The sequence below is a fragment of the Hermetia illucens genome, chromosome 4 (genome assembly GCF_905115235.1).
Source record: "Hermetia illucens chromosome 4, iHerIll2.2.curated.20191125, whole genome shotgun sequence".
Taxonomy (NCBI): Eukaryota; Metazoa; Arthropoda; class Insecta; order Diptera; family Stratiomyidae; genus Hermetia; species Hermetia illucens.
In genome coordinates, this window is record NC_051852.1 from 106,067,375 (window position 1) to 106,091,998 (window position 24,624).

Consider the following 24,624-nt stretch of genomic DNA (forward strand, 5'->3'; position numbering starts at 1 on the left):
GCAAGCCGTAATCTAGAGCATGGTGGAAATTGCATCATTACTAACAAAGTTATAATGGGTCGAAGTCTGGGATCTGATCAAAAAGTTCCAGGACTTTCTCAGTAACTCTTTATTACAAATATTTACAATTGTTCTAATTTATGCTCTTCAAAATACTCCCCTTGGGAGCGAATACACTTTTCCCGCCGGTGTTTCCACCGTTGCAGGCATCTGGAAAACTCTGTTTCATGGTGCTCTTCAGCTGTTCCAGCGTTTTTTCTCTCTTGCGACGAATCTTTTGGCGTAAAGTCCTGAGGGTTTGGAGGTATCGATAACAATTGAAAATTCATTATCATCTTCTATACGGCAGTCCTTCAGCCGCTCGATAACTTCTGATGTGTTTCGCATTGTTGTGCAGTTGTAAATGCTGCCAGTTTTCTGATTGCGCATATCAATCATTTGATTGGTATTTCCCCCATGGCATTGCCTTATTTGTGAATGTTTGGTTGATGCCTCATTCTTGGTAGGGCCGAGTTAGGCATCAGGAATTGCGTCAATACCATTTTCATTCGTTTGATCGAATCAGGCAATGAATTGATCCTTTATTTAAAGTATCCTTCAGATTTGAGTTTTTCGATGAGGTATTCAACAGTTTTTTTCTTTTAATTTTTCAAAAATTAGAGTACCTTGCAACTCATCTTCTTTTGATTTGCCTCCTGTTCACTCCTATGTGAATTATGCCTGCCTCATAATTTTATGTAATTTTGGAGTCATTTTGCATATTTCATTAGCATCCATAAAAAATCCCCGCAAGTTTGAGATTATGATCTTCAATGATGGTTGTTTGTCTTTCTTGATTTGTCTATTGTTGACAAAACTAGATCTCAAGGGGTTCTTCAACTACATATTTTACGCACCTCATTCTTTTCTGAAGTTTAAATTGTATATTATGCATAGATTTATTCCATTTCCCTTGGTTTGTTCTGAGAATGAGGCCTGCCATATATAATAAATAATTTCTAAGTGGGTTGTGGTTCAAAAGGTTGGTCAATAGCTGTTGTTTGAGAGCCCACTGGATGACGCGTAGCGGTCTATGGCAACCGCGTATATAGTATAGGAGGTTGATCGTCATCGATCAAACTACAGCAATGTGTGGTGCCAGCAAGACCAAAGACGACTACTGCAAAGATCTTGAAGGTTGTAATGAGAGTAAATTTTCTCAAATTTCTTTTTCTAGAGAACACTCCATATCTCACCTCACTACACAACACCGCACTTTGTTTTCGTCAGCTCTTTTTCCTTTAGAACTGTTTAAAATCTTGTATTTCTAGAAATGAGTTTAGTATTTCAAATTAGCTAGAAATGAGATGCAATAGAATGTTTTTTAGCCAAAGTACAGAGATCTACAAAATAAGTAACCTTACAGAAATGGATGGCGGATATACCCAGAAAGTCTTAAACTGCTGGTGACGAATTAGGAATGTTGTTGCTAACACTCGTCACTAGATGTTTCTATTCGATACGGCTATCTTCAGCTATTATCTGTTCTTGGTTATGTGCCCAACCTTTCGTTTGTACTCAGCAATTCCGCTGGTAATTATTGGTCGGTCCCTATGAACGTTGTATGTGGTGTGCCGAAGTTTAAGTTGGTGCCACGGAAAACGATGTATCGACTTACAAGTAATTTTTTTAGAAATTGTCCTTCTGATCAGATTGGCCTTGTTGTGGAAGTCCTCTGTTTTCTGCGGTTAATGGCCCAGATTGTGTGTGTATTAGGTGAAGTTGTGCTTTATTTCAATGGGGTACTAGTGCCCAAAGATGGGCAAGGTATTTTATAGGCCATCCGCTATTAAGAATATCAAGCGCACAGTTCGCAAAAACTGTTCAATTTATCTTAAAGTGGAATGGAGGTCACCGCCATTTCCTTTTAAATAAAGTTACATAATATGCTTTTCCAAGTGAAATATATTTTTGTTGCCCAATCGTGCGCGATCTAGAGGGAGTATTATTTTTCCGTGTAACTGGTGCTTAAAAAATGATAAATATTTCACTGGCTCGCGACGTATTACAAAACTTTCTATGATAAACTTGACACTCGGGGTAGAGGGACAGAAGTGTATCGGCTTTTCAAAAGTTGACGTGCACACATCTGTTTTGTTAATGACAAGAACGGGACTTCACTTATCGATCGTCAACTCGGCAGAATACTTCGAGTAGATTTCAACAGAAGAATTTGCTTGTCCACCACTTTCTCAAGCACTCAGTGCAACAAAAGTTGAAGAAACAACCAAACTGTTGAAACTGTGGAAAGCCAGGAGACTGGACGATATCGGAGTTGAACTCTAGAAAACGAAGGGCTGGGAACCAACACCCTCACTGAGTTTTTGCATTATTGAGGAGGGTAGAACACTATTTGACTGGTAGGAAAGCGCAACCATCTTAATATGGAAACAGAAAGGCCGTCCAGCAGAAGGTTCCAATTACCGTCCGTTGTTATTTTGACAACCGCATTCGCGAAATCGTTCAAATTACCGTGAACTAAGCGGGGTTTAGCAAGAACTGCGGAACTACTTGGTTGCTAATGGAAAAACATCACCAGTAAGCATCGTCCTCTCTATATTGCATTCGTGGCTATACATAAGACAATTAACCTTGTGCCGCACAAACTCATCTGGTAGGCTTTCGGGCACATCCTAGTGCCAAAGGAACTCCTGCACTGGGTGAAATTGTGGAGGACAAAGTTGAAAATATTGCAAGTATATCAAAATAGCTTCGGGTCTCCTTCGGTGTTGGTTAAGGAAACGCCCTCACATCACTCCTTTGTTCCTATGATGGAAGCGCGATCGAAATTGCTTGATGTATTAGCGCAACTTCAATGAAGTGGCGCTCTACAACTGGTATTCTTTGTAATCGACGCATCAACGAACGTTTGGAATCCAAAATTTGTCGCAGTGTCGTCCACTCTGTCGCCTTCTATGGTTCTGAGTGTTGGTCGACTACGAAAAACAATGGCTGACTATAGGAGGATAAATCTTCAAAATTTGGTTTCTTCAGGCCAAGAATATGAAATGATAATATAAATAAAAAAATAGGTATAAAGTTCGCAATAGTTAATTGTTTAAATTTTTTGATCTGACAAGGGCCATATGCTTAGCCAGAAAAAGCCAGCCTGGCTTGAGCAGATGTTTACTTGCCTAAAAGTTGACTAAATACGTACGTAAACTTTACTGAAGTTCGCAAGAGTCTATTGGCAGTTGTACATAGTTGAAAAGATCGAATTCTCGGGAATCTATGATGATAAAATGCTTCGAAAAATACCTTGCCTAAGCAAGTGGTAGCTTACGCCGATGGTATCGACATCTTATCGTTTTTTCTTCTCTCCAAAGAATTTTTCGTGAAGTTCGACAATGCAGCGAATAAGGTGTTTTTACGGATGCAAAACTTGAGATTTTGACTTAGGTTTGGCGGTTTCTTTTAAGGACGAGCTTTGCGATTCAAAATTGTTTCCTCATCGCAGTTTATAGAAGTCTTGACTTGTCCAAGCGAAAGGACTTTCGAATGGAATCCATCGACATGTCGCAGATTTATGACGCCGTGGGTGCTCCTCATTTAGGGAATTCCATAAGTGTATTCCGTTTTCATGATGTTAATAGGACCCAACGATGCAGTGGTTTGTATACATTCTGGGACTTAAGTTGATAAAATCCCATGTTTGAAGCGATCAAAATGAATTCTTGAGATTTGGCCAATATTCATGCGGTAGTTGAACATCAGTACCTGCCGTGTAGGCATAATCTCAGGATCCTTGTCGGACACGAATTGATTTGGAGACCTATGTAACACTTTTGCCGCAAGGGGTACTGGAGGAATGTTTTAAAAAACTAAACGTTCATATCTCTGTTAATACTGAGAATTTCGAGACCAAGGGCTTAATTCGTGATCACCCGTATAGAGGAAAGTTAGGCCTTTCAAATGATGTACGGTTTGGGATGTAGGCGCTGGGAAAATGGCCGGAAAGCGGAGGAATCTTTTGAAAAATTTTAAACGCTCATATCTCCGTGAATATTGAGAATTTCGGGAAAAGGATCCTAATTAGTGATCACTCTTATATAGTAAAGTTAGACTTTTGAAATGGTATATGAGTTGGAGGGTATCGGTGCTGAGAAAATGGCCGGAAAGTGGAGGAAACTTTTGAAAAATTTTAAACGTTCTTATCTCTCTTAATATTAATAATAGGAATTTCGAGAAAAGGAGCTTAATTTGTGATCACTGGTATAGAGGAGAGTTAGACCTTTGAAATGTTGCATGGGTTGGGGATGTATGTGGTGGTGGGAAAATAGCCGGAAAGTGGAGGAATTGAGTAAAACTATTAAAAGAAAAAGTTTTCAGTTTTACTATAGATTTATTGTGGTTCTTGAAAAATGCAGACACGTGTTTCGGAGTACCGTAACTTCTTGTTAGAGCCTACAAGGACATCTGCTCGTGATATGGGCACAACATGAAATTCCCACACGGACGAAGAGCACATCTTCCAGGAATTCCTCTGGGGCATATGCTCTAAGAGGGCTATCCCAGTCCACATGGCCCCAGATAAACTCCGGGCAAGGGCCACTTCAGATGAGTCCCTTGATAGCCTTTCTCGAGCACGTGGGGATGAAGTGCGATGAATGAATTCTATTTGAATACGCTTCGCGGCACTAGTTATTATAAATATATCTGTTGCTTCCGATCAACGAGACTTAGACTCCTCGAGATAAGTGATTGGAAGAAGGTGATTCTCCCCGGGCCCGGAGCTTTCTCAGGAAGGGGGAATAGAGTCTTTAATAAAGTAAGGTTGATTGTTCAATTTCGGGCGGAGCTCGTATGGCTTCCACTGTGGACTTTGAATTTTTTTCTCACTACCGTGACGAGACGACTTCATAGTTTATGTTGCATCTATATATTGGGTATCCCATTTTCTTACCTGTATTGTTTTCTCGCGTTCCAATTTTCCATGTAACTGGGTTTTATTTCCATTATCATCACATGCACCGCTATGGAAGTGATAACCCTACAGCAACATGAAACACTCAAAGATGAATGCAAGCACCATATCACTCAACAACATGAAGCAGAATTCGACTTCGAGGCGGCAGGATCAAGACGCTGACTCTCAACTAATTCGGTTACCACACCTTCACCTTATCTGTCGGTTATGGGATTTCGGCTTTTTGATCCACACAATGAGTAGTTTTCCACGCCTCTCTGTTGGCAATAAACTTGATTTTAGTTTTGTCTTGTTTGAAATTATGATTTCTCAAATAGTTACTCCAATAACTGTATTTTTGATGAGCGCTCGCCTTTGGCTCAGAGGACAATGCGCTTTAATTCGAAAAACTTTCTGTCTTAACAATTCCACGGAAGTTGCCAGGAACATGTTCCTTGCGACTGAGATTTACATGCTTATTCCCTGGAAAAGATTCTTTCAAACCTTCACGGTAGGTGTCAAACGCATGCTCCTTATCATTGCCCCCTCTTTATTTTCTTTCCGTTCAAAAGTGGAGGTAGTGTCATCATGGAGTAATGTACAAGGGAAAGTTGATTTTTACAGTATGCTGCATTTGTTGTCTTAGTATTCAGTACTGATATCTATTAAGTGCTGGTTACGTGCCAGCCCCAGTGTGCTAATTAATTTTTTCCATATCATCACCTTTTGATTCGGATCTTTTCTCACCAATAGCGCAATTGAACATTGGAATTTCCTCTCCTTGAAGATCCTTACACTCACTGAGTGTTGTTTACATTTACATATTTTTAAAACAAATCTCATCGTCTATTTGCAGGCTTGTTCTAGTGAAGTTATGATGTTGCGTATGGCTCGCCGATACGATGCCGCATCCGATTCAATATTCTTCGCTAACAATCGATCTTACACCCGCGACTCATACAAAATGGCTGGCATGGCCGATAATATCGAAGATCTTCTGCATTTCTGTCGGCAAATGTACTCGATGACGGTGGACAATGTCGAGTATGCTTTAATCACTGCCATCGTTATATTTTCGGATCGGCCCGGTCTAGAGGAGGCCGAACTCGTTGAAGCGATACAGAGCTACTATATCGACACGTTACGTATTTACATCCTGAATCGACATGGTGGCGACTCCAAGTCGCTTGTCTTTTTCGCCAAGCTCCTCTCAATACTGACGGAATTACGGACGCTTGGAAATCAAAATGCGGAAATGTGCTTCTCGTTGAAGCTGAAGAATCGCAGATTGCCAAGATTTCTGGAAGAGATCTGGGATGTGCATTCCGTTCCGCCCACGGTGCAATCACATTTACAGGCCACGCAAGCGCTCAAGGCTGGCCACTGTAGCACTGCAACGACAACCTCTACGACGGACAACGGGAATAGTGAGAATGGCGGCGAAAATACTTCGGCATAGCAATAGTAGCAGGGCTCTAACATGTAGAATTAAGGAGAGAATAGATTTCTTTTTTCATTTATGTGTATTTAAGATGAAGATATACAGAAATATATATTATATATAAATTCTATTATATTTCTTGTTTTCTAAATGAAATATAGTTTCGAGGTTACAAGCATGAATTCTAGGATAATGATAGACACCCTGGTATAAATATTATATATAATATTTGTATGTATGTACATTCTAATTATTTTTAATGCATACAATTCACGGATTAGACACGAAATTTTATTATGTAAAATGTTATTAACGATATTTTTCTGTTGATTTTATATTTTTTAACTTTACGTTTAAGATTGCAAGTTATTTAGATTCATTTCTCGTTTTCGACAATTAGTTACGAAAGGAATAATGAAATTTATATTTTCCAGAAAGGAGGAAGTTTATGAAGACGATTTATAAAACGGAAAACAATAATTATAAATTGAAAATTATGGACTGTTGCGTAAGAACAAACTAAAAGTGGGCCTTTACAATAATTAACGGAAAGACGAAGTGTTAAAGATAGTTTTAAAACGAAACGAAATAAACGTAAACCATGATAAATTTTATGTAGTGTCTACTGAATATATATCTATTTCTTTAGCTTACAATGAAGTCGTAGCTATTTCTTTAATATAATCCAATCGAAAATGGAGATAACATCAAAAATGTCAGAAAAGCACAACAACACAATGCCAGAAAGCAACCGCAACAAGACAAATGAGGCAGATTTGCAGTTTGTTTCTAATGTCATTGTCGTTGGGAAGTAAGCAAATAAACAACAAAGAAACGCGAGATAAATAAACACATAAAATTTAGAATTCAAACTTAACAAAAGCAAACTCTTCGTCTCTTTTACCACAACATTTTTACCCTAAACGTTAAGAATTATATATATACATATATAGAAATAATTTCTACATGTCCTCATTACTATTATGACTACATTATTATAATTATTAACTAAAATACAAAAAATTGAAAAATACACTACAATAATTATTATTAAATTTATTGTAATACGAATAGACTGAGGAGTCTTTTTTTAAGAAAACAAAAACAGAAAACACATCGACCGTTAATTTGAATTGTTCAGTTCGTTTTGTTTTAACTGTAAATTATCATTTTTTCCCAATGAATTCTCATCTGCAAGAAAGCATCTTTATCCAAATGGAAACAGTACACAAAACTGGCCGAGAGTAAACGCAGAAAGCAATTGTTTTTTATAACACGGTGAAATGTTGAAGAATATCAAATTGTATAACAAATGGAATGAAACTGATGTACAAAATTAAGAACTAAAAAGTTATTAAGTCAACTGGGTTTTGTGTTTCCATTTTCAATTGAAAATGCGACTTCATAGTCGTTGGGGTTTTTCCTGAAGGTTTTTTTGTTTAAAGTATTTGCCGATGGATCAGTGGATGGGAGCGGCAACGTCTTTTGTTTGCTGGTCCATTGGTTTTCGGTTGGATGGCATTTATTCCGGGTATACGAGATCCAATAGTTTTCCATGCTTTTAACGCAATTTCGATAGCCTCGAAAAGTGAGAATGGAACCACAAAATGTTTAGTGCCACTGTACAATATTACGAAAACATTGAATAAACCTCTCTACTGTATCTGAATGAAAAATGCCGTTTTATGACAAAAGATTTCAACAATAATAAATAGTAATCCATGAAACATGAAAACCTGTCCCGAGAACGTATAAAAGTATTTATTTTTTCATTACAAAACAAAAACGAAAAACATGCAAAAAAAGTAAAACAAAAAAGATACAAATAACAATAATGAAGAGCAAATAAGAAATACCAGGAGAAAAAAATATACAAAACAAAATTTATAATAGTTATAAAGGCTCCTTATCGTTTGGCTGTGACTGTTATTAGGAAGCTAATTAATTTTACATAGAAACGTAGTAATTACGGAAATATATATAAATATGGAGAAAATCTTTATTATATATTATGATTAAATATGGTAAGGACAAAAGTATATATATAACCTCTGCGGAGAATGATAAAGAAAACACTACATTAATTCTATCACTACGAGAAGGAAAATGAGAAAAACATACATAATAAATTTACATCAGCATAAGAAAACATACAACCCTCATAATATAAATATATAACGATAGAAAGAAGAAGAAAAAGATGAAAAACACCCTTACGTACTATATTATAACATTAATAATCATTACAAAGTCGAACGTGCATGATCTGAATGAATTTGGACAGTGTGAGCATTACGTATGTATAAAGGTAACAATGATCGAAACAGATCCCATTTTGTTTTCCACCCAATTTTACTGTTTATTCCGTGAAAGAAGTGTAGATTGTCGAAAAAAAGAGAGATCGAAATAAGAAAATTTAAAACCATTTTCATATACACTCAAAATGTTGGAGGTTGAAATGATGATATCTGGTCAACGCTAGAATGCAATTTGAAATGTTTGTGGAGTGAGTACAAGGAATTAGTGATTTAATGGAAACAAATGCAAAACTAAATGAAGCTTAGTTGTTAATTTATTTTCTAGGAATGTGTGCAAATAGAATGGAAAGTAATTTTCGAAATTGTTTAGTCGTGTTACTATGTCAGGAGAAGGACGTTTTTGTTGGTTTGAAGCGTGGCGCAATAGTGTATGTTCGGTGTGATGGTTTTCTATTTGCAGGGCTCGAGGGTTGTGCCTTCTGGCTGAGTTACATAAGAGAAACGACGATGATAAATTGCGCTTGTTGCAAGTTTGTGTTTTACTTTTTTTATTCAGATTGGTTGGCTATTTAAATTTTTACTGGTTCCATGAAGATTTCAAAACATGTTATGCTATCCTTTCCAATTTAGTTATCAGAAACTTTTGTCTGCATCTTCTTCACTTAGAAATGAATGTGTTAAAGCGTAGTACACAGTTAATCTTCGAAGTGGAATTGTAGATAAAATTTGAACATATTGGAATTTTGGACCTTCTCAACCGCAAATTACCGGTTAGTAACGTGAGTAAAAATTACAAATATTGAGTTGACAACCAAGTAAATGCAGATTTTTAAAATTATAAACTTATTTTGGGCTTATTCAAACTAAATTCAGTTTTAGCAAATTTTGCTGGATAATTTATGTCCATCTTTCAGATAACATAATGTCGTATACTTCCTGATCCCATAACCTTAAACGGGGTTTTGCTTATCTGTAATTAAATGGACAGCCAATTTAGCTCAAGGCGGAGGAAGTTTTGTAGGCCTTGCTTTGCCTTTGCCCTGGGAAAAGTATAAGAATCTAGCGAGCAACTGTTTTTAACTCCCAATAAAGATCAAATTGTGAGCAGACGCCAATTATTCAAATAAAGTTCACTTACAGTTCAATTTTGTTTAGGGATAAAAGTTCTCGAAGGTTTTGTTTATGTTAAATGATATCGACTGTCCACTAACTTACCGAAATGTGCATGTATTACCTTTAATAGCATCGATTAGATGGGGCGCGATACTCCTTACTTTACTTTATGAGGCAACATCAACATGCGGCAGCTAAACTCAGCTATAATGGGGATAAGGAAACGATTTTGCATATAAAATAAGCACCTAAGGCTCTAGAATATTTCGCAGAATATCTTTTCGGTGTACTTTTTACAGCATGGCAATCCTGACTCTTTTAACTTCCATTTCAAAACCGGGGTCATCTATTCATTTCATTTCCTGCGTAGGAAAGGTACAAGATTTGCTCAGATTTTAAAACGTGTGTCAGCCACTCCTAAGTAATCTTAATATTTTTCGGTCGCCTTTTTAATTAAATTCTTCGTCAGTTCATTGGCGAATTCCCAAATATTCTGTTTATGTAATGTGACATTCAAAGCGAAAATTTCCTCCTTTCCTCCTCAAAAAAATTTAAAATCCTGTAATGATCCACGGCATGCAGGTGAATAATTTAGAAAAAATGCCCTTTATGCTTCTTGTCAAATTTAAGAAAATAGGAAAATAACGGTGTGGCAAGGCTTTGGTAAACTTTCAACTAACTGCCTGATATACAGGAAAAGAATGCCATATTTCGTTAATGATTCGTGAATGTTGCTCCAATTTAAATACATGCTTGTTTCGCAGGTTCGTACTTCATAATACAGTAAACAGTTTAGATTGGGTTAATATTGGAAGATTGAGGCGATTAGTCCGTCCTAACAATGTCATTTGTCTCCCCTCAGGCTTTGCAGAGCTTACTACAGAGTTTCGAATCACTGTCCTCGTATAAAATCTGGAGCAAACATCTTGTTTACGAATTCGAAAACGTTCTCTGTGTACATCTTTACATTTTTTTCTGCAATTTTATTGGAAATTTAACAATGCACTGGTTGAACAAATAGTCATGGAAAGACTACTTCTCGATCCCAACCTAAAAATTCGCTTCAGCTGAAAGAAAAATGTTTGAATCAATCGCGATCAATGCTTGCACTACTCACCTCTTGCATCTAACGTCTTATCGTCCATGAATCGGTGTGAAATATTCGTTTCATATAAGTACTGCCTAATTGTATTGATTCTGATATCTAGTCTTTTCCTAGCTAATTTTATCTTGGCTTCTCGCAGTAGAAATTGGGTTTCGCTCGTAAAGCTCGACGATTGCTCTGTCTTGTTTGCTCGTGGTCATCCACGTTTTAACTAGGTTGTGCTAGTCATCGACGTTCTTCCACAATTCTGTTGCTTCACCAACTTTTGAATGACGTTTTTTGATAAAAATGTTGGTCCTATTTCAAAGGATACTTAAATGAACTTCCCGTGACAGTGGTAGCCAGTTGAAAATGAGTTTGGAAAACAACGACATGCAAATATTTTTCTAAAAGAGCGGCAAAGCTGCTGAAGATTCGTTTTCTTTATAGCTTTTGTTTGGTGTAGGAGGGTTTGGTGAGGCACCGTCTGACGATTTGCCTTTGCCCTGGTAAGAAACTGTAAAGCCGTCTTCAGTTTTCCTGCAAATTTTGACTAATTGACCGTAAACGCAGCCCCCAAAGATTGATTGATGATGATTTCAAATTATCGACATAGAAATGTTCACAGTTGGTAACATGCGAAATATTCAGTCTTTTGAATTTCGATTTGAGTTATCTTTGGCTCAAGAACAAGCCAGGGTTCTGCGAAAACAAGTCATTCCCCTTTTTCAGTCACTTTCCCTATCGACTGGTGATCAGGAAGGTGTGTCATATTTTTCGATTGTTTAAGCTATTCATGTTCTTCTTTGGTTCTCTTGGGAGAGTGCAAAGACACACGACCTCGAAACGTTCGGCGTACGTGGCGCTCATCGCGGTTTTTTGTAATTCTTTCACGAACGGTTGAGATGCGACAGTTTTTACCTTACACTGTAGTGGGTTTGAAGCGTCTGAATTGGATTTCTCACTTCTTTGGGCCACAAGTCGTTGCTCAGCATGCCAGGTTACTGCTGCTTCAAGTTCCCTTTTAGTCATGAAAATACTGCTTGCTAGCTATATAAATTCTTTTCTTTTTATCTAATTGATGCATGGAAATGTTCCTTAAATTCAGTTCTTTCATTTTTGTCGTGCCGATCTGAATCGATTTTATCATCGTTGGGTTCACCAAGGCGGCTAAAATATTGTCAATTTTGACTGAGATCTACTCCAAATTATGATACTTTGCATTAGTCTTCATTAAGATCATGTTTTATTGGGCATTCCGCTTTGCTTGCATCAATTTTTTTTCCAAATTTGAGGCACCAACTTTTGATATCGTTCAAAAGTTGTTTACATGTTTATGATTCAAAAAACTGTCCATCCCTAGCTTCCGGGCAACGTTACCTCTTTTGTTGTGACCCACGAAATGATCCAATTTTTTACTTCGTTGTAAGGGTGAAAGTGCTGGTCTACCAGTTCGTATTCTGTTGTAAAATCCCTTTGTCCAATGGTCGGTTCACATACATCGATTGTATTCGACGTTGACCGCCTATGTTTACTACTCAGTTTTAATAGCTTATAATAACCTGACTTGGTTGTTGAAACTCCCAAAAACAAAGAACGTCCTTGGTCGTGAAGCACAGCAGTTGTCCATAATCAAATAAATATGTACAACATTTTTCTTCTTTAACTTGTCCGGCGCCAATTTTTGCTTTTGAATCATTCCCATAGCATTCAGTACTTTTTAAACCACTCTCAATGGTCGTGCCACGAGCCTGATCAAGTATTGCGTCAAATTTTGCAACTTTGAAACCTTTCTCTTTTCTGTTATGCCGTTGAAGCGTTGAAAATATTTACTAGTTTTTTCACTAATAGTGAATAGAATTCAATTTCAGTCACACTTTTATTCATATGACATTTATGACCTATTTAGTTTGACTACCATTTAGTCCTAAATCCATCTATTAGAAAATGACGGACAGAAAGTTATCCTCCTAGACACTGACCGTGCGCCTTTCATGTCAATGCTTATTTGGGGAAGCAGTTATCTCCCACTGATCATTGAATTTTTTGTTAATTTGATGATTTTTTTTTCCCCGTAATATTTTAAATACGAATGCATGTACGCTTTTTAGAAGCGGGCCAAGTAACGTTCAGCCTTTATTCCGCTCAAAAGTGAGGTCGGCCCGGCCATTTTACTCGGTCATGCGCCTGATCTGGATGGAGTTGAGAGGCTCTTAAATCACTATCTAGCATATCAAGCCAACGTTGTTTTGGCCGGCCGAGCACTTTATAGATGTTAAATTTCTTTGTGTTGGTCATATTTCTGGGTTCTTCATAGAGAAAATCGGTCCCGACACTTTATTTGTTGCGCTAATACAGCATATGATGTCATGTTTGTACTCCTATTTTGGTTTTGACGGACAGAGGTATTGGTGAAATTCTCTTCCAAGACACAAGTTTGTCCAAGCGGTAACTTCGTTCGGCAATTTAAAAATACTCATTTGTAAGGAGATCTTTGACGAAATTCACTAACAATATCTTCATGAATTTAGTGAAAACTTATTCTCTCAATCAACTCAAACTACAAAATGACAACGGATGGATATTTTGAGGCCCTGGAACATGAACCCATTGACTTTGACCCTTTTCGTATAAGCTTCCGAATTTTTATATAGATGACGGGTTCTGTTTCGTCATATAATTGGTATAGCTCACTGTTGTGTTTCGTTTGCCATTCGCCCCCCTCACAGGATCTTCGATCTTCCTGCGAATTTTTATATAACCGTCGTTTATTTGATCAAATATGCTTATTAAGGAGTTTCTATATTCTTCAGTTCATGTGGCTATCTAGGAAGCACGTTAATTGTCAGTTGGATCTATTCCGACGACGTGAATTGTGCACGGTCCAATGTAATGTTTTTATTATGCATTCTATGCTTTCCAGTTTTGCGCGATGAACCATTTTTTTTTCTCTATTCATTTTTGCATTAAAGTTTACTAGAGCCTTTATTCAATTATTTAAGGGTAATGAATCCTTTAAGGGTGCTGTAAAAAGCAGGGTTTATAAGTTTGGAGCCATTTCTTCGGGTTGTGATTTGTGCCCGAATCTTTCGATTGTATTCCAATGTTTCCACTTTAGAACTCCCTATTTCAGATATTTTTGACGGCCTTTTGCTTTTTTCCAGCAAGTTTCATTTTCCTGGAGTACTGGGATCTGCCCGTTTTTGTGACAAATCGTCAAAATAAAATTTAATCACTTTCATTTGCAATATTTCCCTGTTAAAAGAATACCACACATAGACGTACTAGTGCGTGTCCGATGTTCCGCTTCTTTCTGACTCTTTGCAGTGGTAGGTGGTCGCCATTTAAGTTCCTGAAAGATCACGCACTCGTGGGTTTCATTCTTGACGCTCTTCTTTTCCATATTTGAATTTTCAAGTAAAAAAGCTAAAATTAACTCAGTTAGCGATTAGAGTTCAAACAATCACACCTATTTTACATTTTCATCAGTTCGGGAGGTTGTTTGATGTTCATTGACCCTCTGGAAGCTCGAAGGCGGTTGTGGTTCGACGCATTCTGGAACTAACTACTTTATCTAGCCCATCAAGCTTATTTATCAAACACATCCTGCTTTATGCCTTATTTTTGATTGAAACATTTATTTAACTGTAATCATTAAGCAAACTATTTAAAATTATCCTTCTGATTTGGATTATTATAGTCTGCAGATGCAGATCTAGCGAGCGCACTGTATCGAGTTTGTTTATATTGTCTGTGGCTTTGTTTTGTTACTCTCATTTCCAAGCTTTTTTTCGGGCATTGCTACCATTAAATGAAGTTAGTGTTCTACCAGAAATACGCAAATACCTAGTTGACAACTCAATATCTGTAGAAATTATCTTATTTTATTAGCCGAGTGAAGTAATACTCAACTTCCCCGATACCCTTGGGTGCTGCGAACCCTCCATTCCCAATGGTCCATCGCGCATTAAAAAAAATGATTGTAAAATGCTCTAATATAATAGTAAATGTCATCAACAACCATTAGAACATCGCGATGCATTGCACGCCATAAAGAAGGCCAATTTTCCGAGCCAAAACCTGTATTCAAGCGCTCATCGAAATTATTTCTTAATAAGTTCATTGTTTCTTGCCCTGTATCGCAAGCAGTGCCATCTTTTTGAAACAAAAAGCTCACTAAGATCACGGGCTTTAACGTCAGGTATCAAGTAATCCGTTATCATGGATCGAGAGTGGTCACCATTGACAATTATGTTTTCTCCGACCTGGTGGGATTTTTTTCCAGAGCTCATTCGCTGAAGATAGCCGGATGAGTTTAATTTTGTAAACCTTAAGGCCAAGATCCTTACGTAAATTGCCCAAAGTTGTTGAATAGGATAAGCCGAGCTGTTGAGGTCGGCGCCAAATCGATTCATCACGGTCTTGGGATAAACTTTCGACTGTTATCGTTATATTTTACATAATCAGTTGGGTATAATCGAATAATGTCCAACTTGCGGATGCTGTTGGCAATAGTAGGTTCGTAAGGTCAATGATGTACACTATAAATACCCCTTAAAGGGCAAGAAAAAGACTTAACTGAACGCTGATTTTCGTAGTGCAGCTGAACAATTTGTAGTCAATGACATGGTCCATCCTAAAAAAGAACCAAATAAATCATTCATTGCAAGCATCCCTCACAGCGCATACTTACACGCCACAAACAACAAGGACTAAATAATTCTCAAGCATCTTAACCCATGTATTTGCATTCTGTTGTGTTTTTGCCAGCTGGAAAATGAATATAGAATTTCTGTAAAAATGAGGAGACAATTTTAAACTAACCAGAGCACACTTGAGCATGTAATTATGATCCAGACAAAAGTCCATTCAAACCAAAATGAGAATATGAAAACAATAGTTGCAACACTCTTTCATAAACATTCATACCCACACAAACACACTCATTAATTGATTATTTTCTGTATAGTGAATGTTAATTATATTAATTAATTGAACTATCATTGAGACCGCTTTTGAATGAGAGCCTCTACATCCGCTTAGATACTAACCCGAACAGATGAAAACAACAGCAACAACACTTGAAATTAAGATGTAACGAAGCAAACCATACATACACAGACACACACTTGAATGAAAGAATACAAGATATATGATAGAGATGATGAGTTTTTTTTTAAAAATTGTGGAATCTTTTTTTTTATTATTATTTTTGTTTGTTTTTAAGAAGAAGAATTGAAAAACTATTCTAATTTTTCTGGTGCAATGGTAATTTTATATGTAAAATAATTCCTTTTTTAGTTTTTAGTATGTTAAATGTACTGCGATTAAAACGTAATAAAATAATGTAGATATTTATTTGCATATGGAGGAGATTTTTTTAATTGGTGGTTTTTAACCAGCTGATGAATTACCTCTACATATTTCAGTTTTAAGGGGATATCTCGTTCATGTTCGAATTTTATCGTGGAGCTAGCCACGTATTGATCGTAGAGCAAATGAGAAAGTGTAGATTTCCCGAATATTATGTACGTTTTTTGTTAATAAGAGCTTGGAAGTAAGCTGTCATTTTTTTAAAAAGAAAATAAAATAACTGATTTTTACTTAGTGAAATGAAGGATTTTATTGATGTAGTGAATCGCTTCGGTCTGTGAAGTGACACAGGATTGAAGGCAAAAGATCATTCTGTTTTCACAGAAGAGTCTCAACTCTAATTTTCCTTAGATCCTTGATGCGGTTATCTAACATTATTTACTTTTATTGGAATATTTCATCGGTGCCTGCACCGTTCCTTTTGTGAAATATTCGTGGCATGCTGTGCCAACCCTCATTCCTTCAAAACCATTTTAGAGTACATATTGAAACGTAATAAAAAAAATTAAAAATTTTAAATTTTTACCAATTAAATAAAAACTGCGCTGATAGTATAATAAATTGGATGACTCAACTAAAATGTAAGGAGAAGAAAAACAGCGAAAATTTCCGGTTGTGCCTTCGCTTAAGACTATTCGACATTTGAAAATTTCCTTCGCCTTCAAATATAAATCCTTGTCACAGCCACTTCAAAGAAGCTTTCGAACGAATAGGAACAGGTAACGTACCACAAACAACGAACTTTTTTAAATTCGATCACTAACCCCATTTTACTAACACGTGGAATGCTGTTCCTTAGAATAAAAGAAAAACAAACGAAATGAACTAAACTGTCAATATCCCTTTAAAATTATTAATGAAAGTCAATTGAGAATTTATTTAACGTACCAATATTGACACTCATACGAAACTATATTTGTAACTTTACCATTTGCAACAAAATACTTTCGATTAACCTAACATTTTAGACTGATTTACAAAAAAAAGAAAAGAAAATGCAAGCGTTAATTGTATTTTAATTTCATTCTAACGTCCTATAACGCTATTCTTCTCAAAGCACGTTAATTTTAGCTAAATATTTTTATTCCAAATTTTTAGATAATTTTTCATTGTGTTTGTATAGATTTTCCATATTTACTCCTAACAACTTAACGATTTTAATATATTTTATAGAAGAAATGACAACAATTTAATAGTCAAAATTTACATTCGGTTGTAAGATGCAACGTCCTATCCTTTTGTAAGTTTGTTTATTTATTTGAGAAGATTTTCTTCTAAAGTTTCTATATATATTTAAAATGAAAGTTGTCTGAATAGCGCGAGGTATTTTATGAGATATTGTCATGAGCATGGAAAGTGTGTTGCTAGAACTCAGCAGTAATTGAATATTTTTAAGTCACTAAGTTAGTAAGTCATGTCCTTATTATCATATACACATGTGGATGTATATTAAGCGAAACTGAATTTTTTACTGATGGATGATTTTTAATTGATTATTGAATATATTAAATATATAATTTGTTTCCGTTTGTTATTTAAAATTGAATTAATTAATTGTTTAAAGTACAATAAAAGGAAAATCAAAATTAAAGAAAAAAAATTATATGACAATTTGATTTTTTTTGCCTGATTTTATAAGTATTATTTATAAAATCATAACACCAGTTGAATAGCTTTAACTCGATCCCTGATTTTCTGATTTTCTTCCGGACTCTGCAAGTTCAGTTAGATCTAACACCTTTTTACTATCTATTTCCACTCATCTTAGGACAGCGGCTGGTTGTCCAAAAGAGTGTAGCGTGATGTTTCTGTATCGTAAATGTCGTTTGTTGGTGTCACTCTGATAACTTTCGAGCGAATCTTTCTTTTTCTTAAATATACGTTTCTCCACGGTTAATTATGTAGCTTGTTTTCTAGCTAGTCTTTAACCCTTATCGAACGTTGCTATGTGCGCATTCAATTCAATTTTTACAGCTCTCTATTAAGGGGGAAATCACATTTCACGTATTTTTTGGATTTTTTTTTTAATAGGTAAAAATAATTTTAATTTAATAAAATTTGGATATTATATTAGTTATATTCCCGGCTACTTTTGAGAATATTTTCGAAAAAATTGAGCCAAAAATAAAATCGTTACGCGACATTATTCTGCTGAAGGTCATAACTAGAGTTTTCCAGATGCGGGACGTGTAGCAACTCCAAATTTTTATCTGAAACCCAAAAGCTTTTGATCTTATATAATTAATCTCAATGCGGGTTAAAAAATAATCCAAATAAAAAATTTAGCAACTGTTGAAAAAAATCTTTTCAATTTCCACCACTTGTTTTATAAATAACGGAAAAGAAGGCACATTTAAAAATGATATCATGTTGGTTGATATTCTTGACAATTTTATAGAGAATCAGAATCCCAAATTTCGTAACGATCGATTTGTTACTTATTGAGCTAGAATTCCCGCAAATATGAAAAATGTCCTTTTGAGAAAAACGGGTTTGAAAAAAAAACTCTTTGAAAAGTTAGGATATAAGATACCGCTAATTTACTAGCAAAATATAGTTACAACAAATCCAAATGTCGAAGAAAGGATTGACGCCAAGTAATTATAAATACGCTATTTACATAGCGCTACAAGATTACGTAAGGACTACATCCTGGACGCTCGAGTCTGAGCATGTATCCGATAATCGCTCGGTTCCACGCTTATAAAATCCAAAGAAAACGATTTTCGGTTAAAAATGTTTGCACAATATTCGGGGATAACTAAGTTAACGATCTATGTAATAAAAAGAAAGTCGATTCTGAAAACCTCCTAATGTGGTTTCCCCCCTTAAGGAGGAATGGTAACTGATTGACCTGGTTTCTTGTTCAACTAACTATTTTGTTGAATACTTCCATTCCACTGAACGATAGATGGTACTGGCAATCAGAACAGCTGTTATGGAATTACTGACACATCTTTTTTTGATATACGCACGCACATCTGTGAGCGTTACGAGGGGCGTTGGTTCCGCTTGTACGTATGTATGTAGAATTATTTCCGATGCTTCTTTTGCGCCACTATGCCATACATGTTTAAGAGCTAAATACTTTTATCTTTTTATGATATTAAATTATATTTAACGCTTAATTATATACAACATGAAATTAAATTAATATTAATTGCCGCAATAGCCAATCTCGAAGACAGAAACCTCTCCATTGTTTTCTTTGACGTCCTGCCGTCAAGTCATGGTACTCGGCTCTCCATTCCCATGGCGAGGTCTAAACTGAGTGGAGAGCATCTGTTCGCTCGCATTCGCAACATTCGAAATAAACTTCGAATGCCGCGAATCCTGCCGCGCCACACAGGGACTAGCATCTTTTATTTCCACTCACATTTACCATTTTTTCGTCATTGTGACCAAATGTTTTTACCGATTATCACGTATTTTTGACGGAATAACAAGTACATTGAATAAAGAGTTGAGTTAAGCAATTTATTCGTTGGCTGCATGTATTAATGTCTTATCAAAGTGTCTGTTTTATAGAGGTATGCCAATGGTGTACACGCGCATAGCAACGGCATTTAAGCATGTCGATTCTAACGGTCGATAAGGGTCACATGCAAATCAATAGAAGTTTTTTTTTTTCTGGCAAAATTTTTAGCACTGAAGAAAGGAACAAATAATTCCCGAAGTATCGTATTACCGCATGGTAATTCCATAAATATTTTTAGACAAAAAAGGAAACCCTTATTGGTTTATATACTACTATATACTTATTTTCATTATTATTACACTTACGCATAAGTGATAAGCACACAGCAGTGAGACAAGCACAAAGCCATACGCAAATAACCATGAGTGCCGGGAGTCAAATCCTAAGTAGCAAGATCGGAAGGCTGTCGCTCAACCAACCCAATCATAGCAAAGATACTATTATTAATATGTTTGTCATAAAATAGGAGCCGTCAACTATCACGACGAGGTGGATTCTCAACAAATGCTTTGCTATTAAGGATTGAAAAGGGGTACAGAAAAGGATGGACAGGCATTTTTTATGTGGGACTGGGTATTGTTGCTCCATGCTGCAACCTGCTAGCTTATCGTTTACTTTACAATTAAAGTTCGCTTAAGGCCCCGTTAAACAATCTCGCAGGTCTGTCAGTTGGGCTGAAAACACCATACAAGTGGCGGCAAGTCGGACAGCACCATCTGTTCAATTCTGACCGTGAAAGGCCTCGAGACAAAAATTTGAGATATTTTTGTGTTTATGCATTTATAAAACATGTTTACAAGCGATGAAGATGCTCACTGTCTAGATAGCCTGTGCGCCATACGTCGGTTGGGCGCGTTAATCTACACACGTATTGGTTTGCCCTATCCCCTTTCCGGTTAGTTGTTGAATCGCTTTTCAATCGATCCCTTGCTGCCTGAACAGTCCAAACTAACAGGCCAGCCAGATTCCGCACATGTTCCGGGCGTCGATCAACTGTGGACTGACGTAACTGATAGGCCCGCCCGATTGTGAATGGCAGGTAATATGTGTAAAGCTCCATTCTACCCGCTGAGCGGAAAAGGTATCCTACTAGGTGCATTTGGGCGAACCCTTTTTCAGGATTTGTTGATCTCCAAATGATAATTTTCTATCACGTCAGCACGAGACCGAATAATATGACGGCGGAAACGATCTGGTCGACTTCACCGCAGAGTCTGCACATTGAGTTTTCAGTATGGCTCGCTATTTTGTGTAGATATTTCCATGAGGTCAGTGATCGGCTAAGGCCTAATATCAACGTTCTCATTTTTAAGTTATCTAGTTTCAGAATTTCACTTGTTTTGATCCGCCACTTATCCCGTAGAACCGATCTTCTACGCCTGTTATTCACTGCTGACTCTTATCGATGAACCAGTTACTTTAACCCCCAACCTCATATGATTTTCACAGCTACATATTTGGTAATTCTAAGTACAGGTTCCGGCCCTACAAATGCCGTTTGGAGCCCAAGTTCAACTTCTTTTTCATTGCTCTTAATACATTTGGATTGTGTCCGGATACTTGAGTGGTTAGAGCACAAGACTGTCGTACGGAAGGTCGCGGTTCAAATCTCACTGGTGGCAGTAGGATTTGTATTGTGATTTGACGTCGGATACCAGTCGACTCAGCTGTGAATGAGTACCTGAGTCAAATCAAGGTAATAATCTCGGGCGAGTGCAATGCTGACCACATTGCTTCAAACAGTATACTGTAGTGTACCGTTTCGGTCTTATTATTATTACATTTGGGCTCCCCTATCCAGTTCAGCATTATCTAGTTTTCGGCTGCAAGAGTTTGCTGAAATTCATTTGTAGTTCCTGACATACTCGTATATTTGTAGTTTCTCGGTAGAATCTTGTTGACCCACAAGCCTATCGTATCATATATGGTACAATCCTGCCTGGATTATGATATGCTCTTTTCGGATTCACTCCATATATCCCAGCCTCAGGTCCACCTTTTCTTTTCAGATTTTTGTGGCTGCAACAATTTCTGTTTTCCCTAACTATCGTGGTATCGACTTGGGGATCGAAGTAACATTTTAATAGCGTAAAATTTGTGTCTGTCTCCAAGGCTGAGATTTTATTTTCGTTTTTATTTTTTTATGTTTGTATGCTACAGGTCTCCGCATACCATTTAATTGAAGCCTAAATGTTAAAAGTCTCATCTCTCTTTTTATAACGAGTCCTAAAGGAGGCAGTTGCCTTTGCGCCGTCAAAGTGAAAGCTTCGGTGTGCTTTTTACGGCACTCATAAATTAGATGCACACGTTCTTTTGAAGTGAGGATAGCCTTTGAAGATTTTGGTTTGCTCTACCCGTGCCTATCATATTAGTCCCCTATAGATAAGCACGGACGTTACCACGATTAAATGTAGTTTTAGTCTTAGTGTCTTACTTACAGTCCTTTTTGTGGCTAAAAGGGTTCGCTTGCCTACTTTTTTTAGCGTTATATGGTATATTATTTTCGGACCTTCCTAGTCATAGAAAATAATAAGAAATATCAAATCAAATATCAAAATATCAAATTACGAGTCAGCAGCGATATATTTTACATTTTTAGGAAGAAAACAAATTTCTTCTCTTCAATCGATAGTATTGAAGTAATTTTAGTATTTTAGACTTTTGAACGATTTGAATGTTAGATGCGCGAGCAAGACTCCAAAGTTGTGTAAGAGTCCTGATTAGCTTTAGCGAATTGTTGGCAAAACTAAAGATAAATAGGCGTTCGTTTGTAAACTTATCATGTACAGCAGATGTCACATTCTTGTGTGGCAAATCTGAGAGTGAGCTTCAATTCGGTGATTTAATGGGAATCTATAGGCTTCTTTTGTTTTTGTCGCTAACACCACCATGTCGGAAGTTTATCAACGCCAAGAAATGTTGCCAAGTAATATTTTCTACCTCCCAAAGTACAACTTATCTCGAAAGCTAACCAATGAACTTGTTCGGCAGTTCCGTGTAGTAGTTTTTCGAATAGCTTTGATATGAATTGATACAGGTTGCGTTTGCTTTCCAGCTTTTGCAAAAGAGCTAAGATTTATGAAAGATACTACTAAATCAGTGCATCAGTTCGATGATGGGGACATTATCAGTTCCTGGATAATTTTGTCCTTAATAAGCTCAACACCAAGAGCCTGTTTAAGGTCGATATGGTCTTACGGGAATTTGAGAACCTTGTCAACTTGGATACGAATCGGCTGGAATGTATTTTAAGAAACCGAAAGTGATAGTCCTTCCTTTGTTAGCAGTGACTTGGGCCCTTAAGATCTGAGCACCTGCTGACTGTCAAGTTGGTGACATTGAATTTGAGTTCTAGTTTCTTTTCACCGGTCTGCAAGAAGCACATTAATAATAATGCAGAAATCAAATTGCTCACCAAAAATGGACAAGGACCTGAATTGATCTTGTTGAGGCTTATAGTAAAATTTTCCCGATTGCTAAGTATACTAGTTGCGATAAAGAGGAGGGTTTCGTCCGATTGGATTTTACCATTCATCCTTCTTCCAGAGTTTGAGTGGATTCTATTTTTAAACTCTCCTTTCTAGTCTCATATATATATTTTGTGAGGGATCTTTAATGTACCAATATGGTAAGCTGGTTGTTTAGTTGGGGTCCTGGAAGCGCACTTTTTCAGGAAGTGCTTTCGTTACATCAAGGGATTTTGGATCACGCGTCTTGGACTTCTCTTGGATTTCTTTATTAAATTGACTTGCGATTTTACGGAAAAATCGGCTAATTTATTATTGCAAAATGCAAAATATGAACAAATTCGCAAAAAAAACTCTCCTGCGTGATCTCGTAAATTATATACAGGAATAGCACTCACCATTTCAAAAGGATCGGTGCAATAATTTCGAAGTTATGAGGGGCACCGGCTTTGAAGACGTGTTGTGGGAAAAACACTAAAAAAATTGGAATAAAACGTTCATACGCGATTTTTATCGGGTTAACTCACACTGAATTATCGATGCTATCCATAAAGGACGTTACTACCATCCGTGATTCTAAAGCACCGTTTTGCTCCTGGCTACGATGAATCCTGCCTTGTTTAGTCTATTTTGCAGCTCCCGGCTCCGTTCGGCTTATCGCAACCGTTCCGTTGTGTCTCCATGGATTCTTAGCTGTAGATACTTCTTAAGCCAATTGATTTCATAATTCGTTTCTTCTATGCTTGGTGATATCTATCGTCTTCAGTTTACGAGATCTTACACTGGCCGGTATGCTAGCCGCTGAACAATTCATCAAATATTCAATACATTGTCGTTTTCATCGCAGATTTCCATCTTTGTCTTGACAGGGTGAGCGTTGGTGGATTCATAATGTTGCCCACTTGTAACTCTAAAATCCTCACTGATGCTGGAAACAGATAATTTTGGCAAGACTCCATATTATTAGCGAGAGGTTGACTCCGAAAATTTCATTTCATTTCAGTCGCCGATTTCTTTCAATTCTACTCCCATTTATAGCATATATGTGATATTCTGACACTTAAGTGAAATAGTATAGAAATAATATTAGCTAAAATAGAACAAGCCTGAAAATCAGATAATATGTGCATATATTGGCATTTGATGCCTGTCGTGATTGTCGTATGCAATTACCATACACATCGGTCGTCATGGGGTTCGAACCCTGGTCAACAAGATCGAGGGACTAACTTTCAGCCAACTCGGCTATCAGCAAGGAATGGGCAAAGCGAAGGATAAAAAACAGCCAGGGGAGGTTGGTCGTTGTTTGGAAAATGGGCTGATGAGATTGAGGCGAGCTAGAGCTAACCTTTCAGGATGTGGAGTGGACATACCGCTGAATGAATTTCTTCTAAATAAAGTCAACATATTCTTTAAAGTGCAGCGACCACAGCAGCGGGCCCTAAAAGAGGTCCATTACGATCAA

At 36.8% G+C, this 24,624-nt stretch overlaps 1 protein-coding gene across 2 annotated transcripts in view; it reads left to right on the top strand.

Annotated features, from left to right (window-relative positions):
- Positions 1-17,200, top strand: part of LOC119654354 (ecdysone receptor) — an 834,675-nt gene extending 817,475 nt beyond the window's left edge. For both annotated transcript variants that reach the window (XM_038059699.1, XM_038059698.1), the window contains exon 9: positions 5,802-17,200. In XM_038059699.1, the coding sequence (XP_037915627.1) occupies positions 5,802-6,404 (603 nt within the window). In that variant the 3' untranslated portion in view covers positions 6,405-17,200. The remainder of the gene's footprint in view (positions 1-5,801) is intronic.
- Positions 17,201-24,624: the final 7,424 nt, after the last annotated feature.